The sequence below is a fragment of the Arachis duranensis genome, chromosome 2 (genome assembly GCF_000817695.3).
Source record: "Arachis duranensis cultivar V14167 chromosome 2, aradu.V14167.gnm2.J7QH, whole genome shotgun sequence".
Taxonomy (NCBI): domain Eukaryota; kingdom Viridiplantae; phylum Streptophyta; class Magnoliopsida; order Fabales; family Fabaceae; genus Arachis; species Arachis duranensis.
The window spans coordinates 2,194,671-2,207,041 of record NC_029773.3 but is presented as its reverse complement, the minus strand read 5'-3'; the positions used below and the strand labels follow the sequence as shown (position 1 = coordinate 2,207,041).

The 12,371-nt window shown below is 36.0% G+C and overlaps 2 protein-coding genes across 2 annotated transcripts; both read left to right on the top strand.

Moving 5' to 3' along the window:
* Positions 1 to 228: 228 nt before the first annotated feature.
* LOC127744802 (putative disease resistance protein At3g14460) lies at positions 229 to 1,854 on the top strand. The gene has a single exon (XM_052257220.1). It carries the CDS (start codon positions 229 to 231, stop codon positions 1,852 to 1,854), a length of 1,626 nt encoding a protein of 541 aa, XP_052113180.1.
* Positions 1,855 to 7,210: 5,356 nt separating this feature from the next.
* LOC107472742 (putative UDP-rhamnose:rhamnosyltransferase 1) lies at positions 7,211 to 8,653 on the top strand. Its single transcript, XM_016092267.3, has one exon. It carries the CDS (start codon positions 7,211 to 7,213, stop codon positions 8,588 to 8,590), a length of 1,380 nt encoding a protein of 459 aa, XP_015947753.1. The 3' UTR covers positions 8,591 to 8,653.
* Positions 8,654 to 12,371: the final 3,718 nt, after the last annotated feature.

Genomic DNA, 12,371 nt, shown 5'->3' with positions numbered 1-12,371 from the left:
CAGGGTTGAATATAGATGATTTGTTGTATGGAAAGCATAGCATCAAAGTTTAAAAACTTCAGAGTTTTATCCTTTTTTAAACTTAAAGTACTGCCTGATGCGATAGGTGAATTGATTCATCTACGCTATTTGAATCTCTCTTGGGCAAACATTCACACATTGCCGGAGTCATTGTGCAACTTGCATAATCTACAAACATTAATATTGTATGGATGTTTGGGCTTGACTATGTTGCCTAGTGGCATGCATAAGCTTGTGAATTTACGGCATCTTGATCTTAGGTTGACGACCTTTTTGGAAGAAATGCCCAGAGGAATGAGCAAATTGAAACAGTTGTGCATTTTATATTTCTATGTTGTGGGCAAGCATAAAGAGAATGGGATCCAAGAATTAGGAGGGCTTTTAAATCTTCATGGATCATTTGAGATTAAGGAATTGGAGAATGTTGTTGATGTCAATCAGGCAAGGAGTGCAAGGATGATAGACAAGAAGCACATTGATGAATTATTCCTGGAATGGTCTTCAGGTGATGATATGGTTTTAGACACACAAACAGAAAGAGGTATACTCAACAGCTTGCAACCGCACACTGGCTTGAAAAAATTGAGAATCAAGGGATACAAGGGTACAATATTTCCAGATTGGTTCGGGAGCTGTTCCTACAACAATATGACAAGTGTATCTCTAGAGTCTTGCAAGAATTGCTGCATGCTGTCTTCACTTGGACAGCTGCCATCTCTTAAGTCCCTGAGCATTCGAGGTTTGGATCAGCTGAGAAGTATTGGCGAGGAGTTTTACAAGAATGAAGGAGATCATCATTCTTCGCATATTGCACCATTTCCCTCACTTGAGAGTTTGGAGTTTGATGACATGCCATGTTGGGAGGTGTGGCACGTACCTGAGTCGGAAGCTTTTCCTCGACTCAGGAAGCTTCAAGTGAAAAATTGTCCAATGTTAAAGGGAGAAATGCTTAATCACGTATTCTTGAGAATCATTTCTTCATCTGATTTTTCGAATGTTCACAAACTGAAAATACAGGAAGATCGTGAAGGAGGGTCTCAAGAGATGCGATTAATTTCTCGGGATGCTTTGTCAACGAAAATACGGCAAGATCATGAAGGAGAGTCTCCAAAGCTGCTAATAAATTTTGGGGATACTTTATCAATTAGGGGATGTGAATCTGTAGTGGAGTCTGCATTTAGTGCAACGAGCATTAACCATCTAAGTTGCCTGCACACAATAGAAATATCAAGGTGTTCGTCTGCTGTATCCTTTCCAGGCAATTGTTTACCTAAATCTTTGAAAACTCTCAAAATCTTGGATTGCAGCAAACTGGAATTCCCGCAGCAACAACAACGGAAGTGTGATTTGAAAGAGCTACAAATACATTCCAGCTGCGATTCACTGACCGCGTTGTCGCTGGATGCCTTTCCCAATCTCAAGAATCTCGAGATATCATGGTGTTCAGATCTAGAATCAGTTTCAATGTCAGAGCCACCACACGTGGCTCTTCAACGTCTCACCATCAGTTGGTGCTGCAAATTAGTGTCATTAGCAGGAGAAGGACTGGCTGCACCCAACTTGACTCATCTCCATGTCAGCTTCTGCTCCAAGTTGGAGGCATTGCCACGTCACATGAATACTCTTCTCCCTAATTTACACTCTTTGGACATAAATTCTTGCCAGAAAGTTTATAGGTTTCCAGAAGGTGGTTTCCCGCCTAACTTGAAACAGCTTAATATCGAGAAACAATGGAGGAGTCTATCGTCGATGGACAACTTGGACAACCTCACTCATCTTACTAAGAGGTGGGTTCTCTGCCTCACCTTCCCTCCCTTACCACTCTCAAGATAGTTGGGTTCGATAATCTAGAGACATTGGAGTGCAACGGGCTTCTCCGCCTCACCTCCCTCCAACAATTACACATTTCCAACTGTCGGAAGCTGGAGAATATGGCAGGAGAAAATCTGCCTTCCTCTCTCTTACGTCTCCAAATTGACAATTCTCCCTTGCTGAGCCAACATTGCCAGGAGAAGCACCCAGAAATTTGGCCCAAAATTTCTCACATCTCTGTCATTGAAGTCAATGCATAGACAATTTTTGAATATGGATTTCTGAGCAGGTAATTCTCTAATCTTCATGTTTGTCATGATAACACAATTAAATTCACACATGCATAAATTTCCTATTCCTTTGTGATGGTATCAGAACTCTTCAGAGAAGAGAATGAGAACACACCAGCCGAGAGAGAGATCTAGAAGACTCCTTTCATAGAGTGTGAAAGAGAAAAAAATGATTTCATTATCTGATTATTACATTGACTTTTAGTCTTATATAGCAGCTCTTACAGCAACTACTGTTGATAGACCTGAGATTGATACTAACAACCACTAGCTGATTTTATAACTAACTAACCAACTCTGCCAGCTCAGCTTACTGGCTTAGTTGCTCTTTATCCCTTACATCCTTGAAGCAAAAAAGTTTTCTCTTTCTTTAGACAACATTAACTTGTTGAACTGATATGTCAACAGCAAAATTTGCATTCTTTTCTTTCATTTATCAGGAAAGCCCTCAATTTGCAGTTGTAGTCAAAGAAATATCCTGTTACTTTGATAAACAGTCATTGCTATATGTAAGACTTGTTAACTCTCATATTTTCAAAATAGGCGCATTTAAAGAGGAATAAGAATTACCATGATGTCCTTGACACAAAAATTGAAAGACAAGGGATATCCTTTTTTTTTGTGTGTGTCCAACATTTAAGAATGGTTTTATATGTATTAAACGAATGGATGAATCAAATTTACAGTTTTTACCATCTTTTGCAGGTGGCTTGTGCATAAATCAAAATGTAATCCTATACATTGACAATATATCTTTATTTGATTCTAAATTCATTTGAGGTGGCAAGCTGGATTGATGTGTTGTGAACCAGAAGCTGTGTTTTCTGATTTCGGCTTCATGCTAGTATCTAAACGAGAATGAACAGGAAAGAAAACAAAGGACATGATGGAGAAAGTTGGAGTGACACCTATCAGTGAAAAGCTTTTGTTCCTGTACATTACTCTATAATTTTTTTTTTCTGTTTTACATAGAAACAAAATAAAATGATAGCTTGATTTGTGGAAAGAAAACCATTATAAAATGTCGTTTTTGTCTTTGCCAATTCTTTATGAGAGTCAGCTTTTGTGTTGCAAGATTCATGTAGGATACTAAAAGGAATGAGCATGAGGTGTATTAGCTTTCAAAATAAAAGGATCAAGTTATTGCTGTGTAATATTTTTTAACGGTAGATATCGATTCATTAGATAAAATTAATTGTAGATAACTATAATAAACTATTTCTAATACTAAGAGAAACTCTTTTGTAATAATAACTATTTCTTCCTTGTCTCTCATTTTTGTAAACAGAGATATATCAGTGTCAAACCAACATGCTATCTGAATCTTGGTAACATATTGCACCATGTCTATCCTTATCGCGAACTCGAACAATAAGTTTGGATTTTTGCCTTCAACTGATTGCTGGATTTGTAACTCTAAGTTGAACAGATGAAGAGTTATTCATCTTGATGGTTTCAGTGGCTAAGAGAATGGGGGGTTGAATCTTAGCCCCTTTTTGCTTGCTAACACTTGCTGTACTTAGAGGAAACTTTTCTGTTTTTAGCTCGTCCCTAGCCACGAGACATTTTCATTTTGTCTCGTCACTTAACACGAGACATTTTTTATTTTTCATCTGAACAGTAAAAACAGAATTGAAGTAGGAAGAGAGATAGAAGATTACATCCAGATATATCCTGGTTCAGCTGCTAAGTGCAGTGCAGCCTACATCCAGTCTCCATTACAACAATGATGGAATTTCACTATAATCATCCAGATTACAAATTTTAAAGTGCTAACCCAACTTACAAGGGGATTCCCACAGAATCATGAAACACAACACAAATGTACAAAGGAACTCTAAGACATCTATGGCTTTTTCTTTTAATTTTGCACTCTCTGCCTTTTTCCGCTCTATGGCTTTTTCTTACAAACTTCACTGTTTGCCTTTTTTCATGAGACTCAAGACATGACAAAATTAAACAGAAAAATATTAAACAGAAAACATTGAAGGAGAAGAAGAACTGCTAGCTTAGGTAGCTCTGAGAACTCTGTGCCTTGCACTCTCAAACCTTACTCCTTGAATCAAACCATGATTGTTCACCCCTTTTATAGAGAAGTGAAACCTTCACAGTTGAAACACAAACCCGAGCTCAGCTTCTTTTCCTTCAACACACAACCGGTTCGGTCATAGAGAGAGAAGAGGTAACTCATGCAAAAACCAACATGCAAATACCTCTAGTCCTTCCTTGGTCATCACTCTTCATCAATCCGAGCGCTCCATCCTTGGCTTCCTCTCCAAGATGGATTTCTGGCCCTTAATGCTTCATGATGATGATGACTTCATCTGCTTCAATCTCTGCCTCAACCATCACTTCGCCACTCTAGCTACTTCCTGTGGTGGTTGAGCAGAATCAAAGACAAGCCATGCCTCCAAAGATCTTCCTTGCTGGTCGAATCTTCATCTTTCTTTTTGAGTATGAAGGATCTCAGATTACCTCACCAAATCTTACCACCTTTGGTGATAATCTCAGCCACAGCATACTTTTCTTTTTTTTTTGTACCATCAACTCGATGGTCTTTAGGCTTGCTTTCCTTTCCTTTCGGTAGATCCAAGTAGCTTCCATGGCTTCCTGGTTAAAGACCGAAGAAAGAAGAAGAAAGAGATGAGAGAGAAGAGAGTATGTGGAGTAAAAGCAATTCAAAGTGATTAAACAAATTAAAAAATAATTTGCTTTTACTTCCCTTGCATAAGGTAGCGTGCAGCACTTATGACAATCAATCAATTCAGCTGCAAATTTCTCTCTCATGTTTCCCATGCAATAAATGGTAATTTAATGAAATTTGGAATCCATCACATGGTATTATGCTTGTATCCGTTGAAGCTTGTAACATAACTAAAGAAATGGGTTTTAGTTTAAAATGAATAAGACAATATTGTGCCCCATTTCCTTTTAATTTCGGACCAAGCATTTTTGGTCTTATACCAAGACCTTTTAATTGGGCTTGTTATCACAATTGCTGGCCCATTTAAAGCATTTGCTTTTCTGGTAGGTTTGGATCAAGCATAGGAAGCTTTTATCAAAAACAAATATGGACTTAGTTGCAACAACTTTTGTTTTTTCGGCCCAATTGTGAACCTGCATCACAAAATTAATAATTAACATATGATTAATTAAGATTGAATTAATAATTTTGCAATTAAATATTTTAATAATGTTTTTTCATCACAAGTATTAATTTGGATTTTCCAAACTCATCACATCTCATTCTAGACAACTATTTCATTTCTATCAGCTTCACTTAACGGTGGTGAGTTTCTTTTTTTTTCTTTTTCTATTTTTTTTAAAAAAGAAATAAAATATATGTATATGATGAATTTAGATAATGATCTAGTTATCCTGATATGTGCAGTTTGTCCTAGAATATTTGATCTTTTGGGACATAATTAAAGAATGATCCAACATTCTCACAAAAGGGTATAGAAAATAAAAAGAAAAGAAAGTTTGTAGAATGATAAGTGTGTGTTTGGTTTCTGTGATGACAAACACTTAGTCTTGAAATCTTTTTACTTTGTGTATTTTTGTAATCTCTGAGTCCTGTAGTAGATACATTGAAGATTGAGCAGAGAAGGTCAAAGATTCTAAAAACAGAATTGATAGCAATAGCAGAAAAGAATATGTAAACTTGAAAGCAAAACAGAAGCTGCTTTTCTGCTCAGTGTAGTGTAGAAGAGATTATGTATGATGAAGTTGTTGCCAAATCAACCTATGTACCGAATATGATTATTGTTGTTAGTCTATTAATTATTATGTTGTATGATGATAAGAGTAAAGTGACAATTATGTTCCTGAAGATTTTGACTTCGGACTAATTAGTCCCTAAAGAAAAAAATTACCAATTTGGTCCTCCAGAATAGCAACGGTGGACACATAATGTCCTTCTATCAATTCATCAACTAAAACTTAACGGTGATGCTTATATGTATTATTAATTACTCTGACATGTCTATCTATAAAAGATAGTCATATAGATAATAACTTTTGGAGCAAAACTTCACTTGTTTTAATAGGATTTGTGATAAATAAAAAGCAGCTGATAAAGGATATATGAAAACTCAAAAGATAATAAATGTTTCACTGTCCAAAACTACATCGTTTTCCTACTCATGTGACAGTAACGAGATATGCACCGCTGTAAATAAAAAAATACATAGACAATTCCATTTTGTTCCGCACTATTCATTGATATAAGGACATACATGTCCACCATTTACTATCTTAAAGGACTTAATTGGTACTTTTTTTCTTCAAAGACTAATTAGTCCATGGTCAATATCTTCGAGGATCTAATTGTCACTTTACTCAACATTATTTTTGGAGCAGATTAAATGTGTGTTATTGCCTTGATGTAACTGCATTTTTTTCCCTTTGTTTTAGAAACAATCAAACTAGGACTAAGATATTATCAATGTACAAATTATTAAAATAAGACAACTAACATGGATTATTGTTATTGATAACCTCATAATATGTTACCATGATACACATACAAAAAATGTGGTGCCCAAATGTTCCTAGTTTAATATAGTTTCCTCAAAGACTAGCATTATCCGTTGGTGACACGGAAGCAATACCACTTGCAAGAAAGAATTAAAAAAAATGAAAAGTTAGAGCAAAGCCAATTAAGCTCTCCCCTGCTATGAATTTTCAAAGTTACCATGTCTTGTTGCTAAGTGTATGTTTGGTTTTTGTGATGACAAATACCACTTTTCTTTTGTTTTTTTCAAAGGAACTATAAGATTCAAAGATAAGGTTGTCATTATGAAATTTGGATATCTCTGACTTGATGTGTTCCCCAATCCCATGCAATTTTGTTACATTCCACAAAGTTACTATTTTTGTTGCATAAAAAATAGTAAGTGTGAGACAGCCAGAAACCAAATATTTCAAATAATAAAGTACCTTGAAATTGATTAGCCAATCCCTAACATAATAAAGTTTGAATAGTCATACATGGAAAGAAAATCTAGCATGTATTTTTGTTTCTATATACATATATGTCCATCAAAAGTCATAGGATAAACACAAGAAAAAAACAGAGGAAAAAAATGTCTGAGAATGCAACTCATCATGTGGTGATGCTTCCATGGTCTGCATTTGGCCACTTGATTCCATTTTTCCAACTCTCCATTGCCATAGCCAAATTAGGCATTCATGTCTCCTTCATTTCAACACCAAAGAACATTCAAAGGCTTCCAAAACCACCTTCAGATTTATCTCATTTGCTACACCTGATTGAAATGAATTTTCCATCATCAATAGACTCATCACATCTCTGTGGTGGTAAGGCCACTGTGGACATTCCATTTGATAAAATTCAGTACCTGAAGTTGGCATGGGATCAAATGCAAAATCCAGTGAAGGAATTTGTGTCTAAGTTGCAACCAAATTGGATCATTTGTGACTTTCATGCACACTGGACTGTAGAGATTGCTCAAGAGCTTCATGTGAAACTCATGTACTACTCTGTTTACTCTGCTTCCACTATTGTGTTCTTTGGACCACCCGGTCGAATAAGAGCACCAATATCGCCAGAAGTCCTAACATCACCAAGAGAATGGGTGAATTTTCCGTCTTCGGTGGCTTTTCAACAAAACGAGGCCATTGCGTTCTATCAAGATGCATACATAGAAAACGTGACTGGGTTAAGAGACATTGATAGGCTTGCCAGTGTAATAGACGGTGCAAATGCTCTATCATTTCGCAGCTGCTATGAGATGGAAGGTGAGTATTTGAATCTATATCAAGAGCTTATTGATAAGCCAGTGATTCCTATAGGTTTGCTTCCTCCGGAGATGCCAGAGAGAAGACTTGTTGATGAGTCTTGGAGTAAGACTTTCGAGTGGCTTGATGCGCAAGCAACAAAGTCGATAGTTTTTGTTGGGTTTGGTAGTGAGTGTAAGTTGAGCAAAGAGCAAGTTTTTGAGATAGCTTATGGATTAGAGATTTCTGAACTTCAATTTTTGTGGACATTGAGAAAACCAAGTTGGGCAATTCATGATCATGATTCTCTGCCTCTTGGATTTTGTGAAAGAACATCAAAGAGAGGAAAAGTTTGTTTTGGATGGGCACCACAAAAGGAAATTTTGGCACATAAATCTATTGGGGGGTCTTTGTTTCATTGTGGCTGGGGATCTATAATTGAGACTTTGATGTTTGGCCACACTCTTGTAGTGTTGCCATTCGTTGTTGATCAACCTCTCAATGCAAAGGCTTTGGTTGATAAGGGTCTCGCCATTGAAGTGAAGAGAAATAATGAAGATGGTTCATTTAGTAGAGATGACATAGCCAAATGCGTCAGAGAAGCTATGGTATTGGAGGAAGGAGAGAAGCTTAGAATCAAGACAAGAGAAATTGCTAAAGTTGTAGGAGATTTGAAGCTTCACCATGATTACATGGAAGCATTTGTCAAGTTTCTTAGGACTTGATGAATCTGAGAATAGACCTTGTTATTAGTCCAAATGTGTCTTATAATAGTCATTAAGGAATAAACTCTTAGGTTGTGTTTGACAAGTGTTTTAAGGCAGATGCAGATATATTGAGACTATGGAGTCAGATAAGATAGTTACCGAACAAACTCTTAATGTTATGGATGTATTTAAATGTAACTTAAGCAGTATATCAGCTATGCAATAAATTACCTTCTGCTGTTGATTTTGTTGTATGGTTTGAGAAATAAACTCGGAAATATTGTTAATGATTAAAAGGGCTACAAATTACGTTTGAGCAAAGCAAGTCTAGAATTACTTCCAACATGCAATAGATCAACTTGGAGGAAGTTTGGATGGTTAAAAACTTGATATTGAAAAATTGTTTTCTTAATATTGAAATGGTAATTAATGCATCAGAAAATATTTTTGATAGTTCACAAAAGAAAAAAAAAGTATTTGTAGAAAAGCTATCTATCTAGAATAAATCTAATCTGAAAGTGAAACATCATCTTTCAGAAGTACATGTGCATTGATTGGTAGAAAATTATGAATGGTAAGAGGAAGAAGTGGGAGCTATTGTTAGATGACATGCATGAATGTCAAAATTTGTAAAGACAAAAAATGATCTATTTTTTTGGTATTAATAGCTTGAGTAACTTTTATAAAACAATCTGGTGGTGATTAATCATCTCAATTTGGATTGGATAAAAATAATTAAAAAAAATATTAGAGTAAACTACCATTTGTACCCACGAAAATTGAAAACACTGACATATCTACCCATAGAAAAAAGAAATTACTATTTGTACTCATAAAAAATTGTTTTTACAAACAAAATTATCCAAACCCTAAAAAATTAAATAAAATTCCTAAATTACCCTTCTCTCCACACTATCATCTCCTTCCTCCCTCCTCTCTCTCTCAATGTTCTCAGCCATCCAATTCCAGCATCAACCACAAACCACCGTCTCACCCTCCTCGTCATCGTTCACCCTTCTCCACTAGCAACGTCGCGGACCTCCGCCAGCCCAGGAGCACCGCGCCAGCTTCTCCTCGCCACCATCACCATCGGCCTCAAACCAGAGCCTACCGCATCAGAGTCCCTCCTCTTCACGCTACCTTACCTCCTCTTCACCTCTTTCTGCATCGTAGAACCACCACCGTCGTTGCCTTTCCAGTTGGGAGGAACCGCGCGGAGGTTGCGGTCGTTGAAACTCTCTCTGTCAGGACAGGATGACTCCAATGACAATATCTGAACCGAAATCCATCTCCTTGAGGAGGCCGGCCCTGTCGGCAGTTTTGAGGCCCAAGAACTGCGGCGAGCGGGTAGTGTGGTGTTGGCGGACCTGCTCCGGGATCACTGCAACGACATGGGACAGGGATTCCAGTTTCTGGGCCTCTAAAGGTGAGAGCTTTGCTGAGAAGCCGTGAAAGACAGTGTCGTAAGTGTGAAGGACGACGGCGGTGGTGCTGATTTCAGCTACAGTGGCATGGTTGATAATGGAAGCGAGAGAGGATTTGTACCAGTGCTTGTGGGTTGGGAAGATGGAGGGCTTGGCTTCATTTCACGGTGGACTTGCACCATGAAGGTGCTCTTCTTCTCCGGGGAAGTGGCAGCAAGTGTTGCTGTGACTGTGAGGATGAAAGAAAGGAGGGTGTGGCAAGGAACCATTGGAGTAGCGGTGGGGACTGAGTGGGAAGTAATGGTGAGAGTGTGTTAGAAAGGGTTTAGGGATTTTAGATAGTTTTTTAGGGTTTAGATAATTTTGCCGGTAAAAACAATTTTTTATGGGTACAAATAGTAATTTCTTTTTTCTATGGGTAGATATGTCAGTGTTTTCAACTTTCGTGGGTACAAATGGTAGTTTACTCAAAATACTAATAATGAAATTCATACTTTGGAAGTCAGTCACAATTATATGAAGCAAATTATTCATATTCTTTCTGATAAAGACTACATTTCCTGAGAGAAAGAGTGCATCCTGTTGATCTTGTTGGTGGTGGTGTTTGAGTGAAATTGTGTTCTGACTTCTGAGAACTTAGATTAAACTTCGTATCTTGGAAGCTTCATCATCCATTTGTAAGAAATTGTGAAAAGTCTCACCTTTTTGTTATTTTTTCATTTGATTATTTACAAAGTAAGTTAAGATCATTATTAGCCGGTTTGATAAAAGTAAAATTTCATCACATACTTTCTCAGTGAAAATCCTTAAAGACTATATATATAAAGAACTTATATTCCTCTGCAATTAAACATTAGTTTCACTGTGATGTATTATTCTTTCATTACTTTTCTTTCCTCTTATTTCCTTTTTTTTTTAAACACTTAGCAACATAAAATTTGTTAAAATGATATGGTATAAGATAAGGGACTTCATCATGAAAATTAGATAAGGATTTCTTTTGTCCAAAAAACTCATTTTCAATTTTTTTTATTTTATCATCCAAAAAGAGATCCTTCTTTATAAAAGTTAAATATTTATCTTCATAATAGAAATGTCCTTGTATACTCTTTATAATCACATAATTTCCCAAAACAAAAACGGGAAAAGATAACTCTAACCAAGCTTGGTTGGCTCTATGGTTATTTCTCCTAAGCAAATTCTCTCTGTTGTTTTGCATATAGACTACTAATAAGTTGTTGAAAAGAGAATCTTGTCAACAAAACAGTAAAATATACACGAGACTCAGAAGAGAGTTGTATACTTGTTAGAGATACACAATAATGAAATAATCTCCGGCATTGTCATCAGCAACCAAAAAGATAATACCACTCCACTCCTTGTAGCTCAAAAACGTCTTTCTTTGATTGATCTCAACACTTGCTTTTTTATTGTAGAAAATTCTATCCTTGCGTTCCAACCGGATGTTCCAAATCATTACTTCTTTATCTATCATAATATATTCAACAATGTACCATTTACAATCCTGCATTATCCATTAATTCTGCTTTATCCATCATAATATATTCAACAACTTAAAGATTTACAATCCTCTTTTCTTTTCTTAGAAGTAATCTTGAAGACAGAAAATTTTTAGTTCCATGCCAACATTTTAACCTCACTCTACCAATATGATTATAACATCATAGCATAATGTATTACCATGATACATGTATACTAAAGACTTACTTGTGCAGTCACATGAAGTTCATGAGATGGAGAGACAACTATTTCATTTCTATCAACTTCACTTAATGGTGAGTTTCTTTCTTTTTTTTCTTTTTCTATTTTTTTTAAATAAAGTATAGGCATACAATGAATTTAGCCAATGATCTAGTTATCCTGATATGTGCAGTTTGTTATAGAATATTTGATCTTTGGGGACATAATTAAAGAATGATCCAACATTGTGTTCATGAGATGTTCACATAACTGCATTATTATGCATTCTCACAAAAGGGTATAGAAAATAAACATTAAATAAAGATCACATTAAAACTCAATAATCATGAAATGAGTATTTGTGCACAATATATAAAAATAATAAAATAAAAGAAGCACAAGTATTTTACTTACCTTAGTACCTTGAAATTGATTAGCCAATCCCTAAGATATTATTACCATAATACCATGATTCATGTGCTGGTTCATGCTCCTTAGTTTTATATAATCTCCACAAAGACCACTAATACCTTGCTATTAAACAATGTGTTACATCTTTTTTCTTTTAAACAAGAATTAACAAGTGGAGTTAGTACAAAGCCAGCTAAGCAATCCGCTTATACCGAATTTTTTATAGTTATCTCGGAGACTGATACCACGTGATGTCATGAACA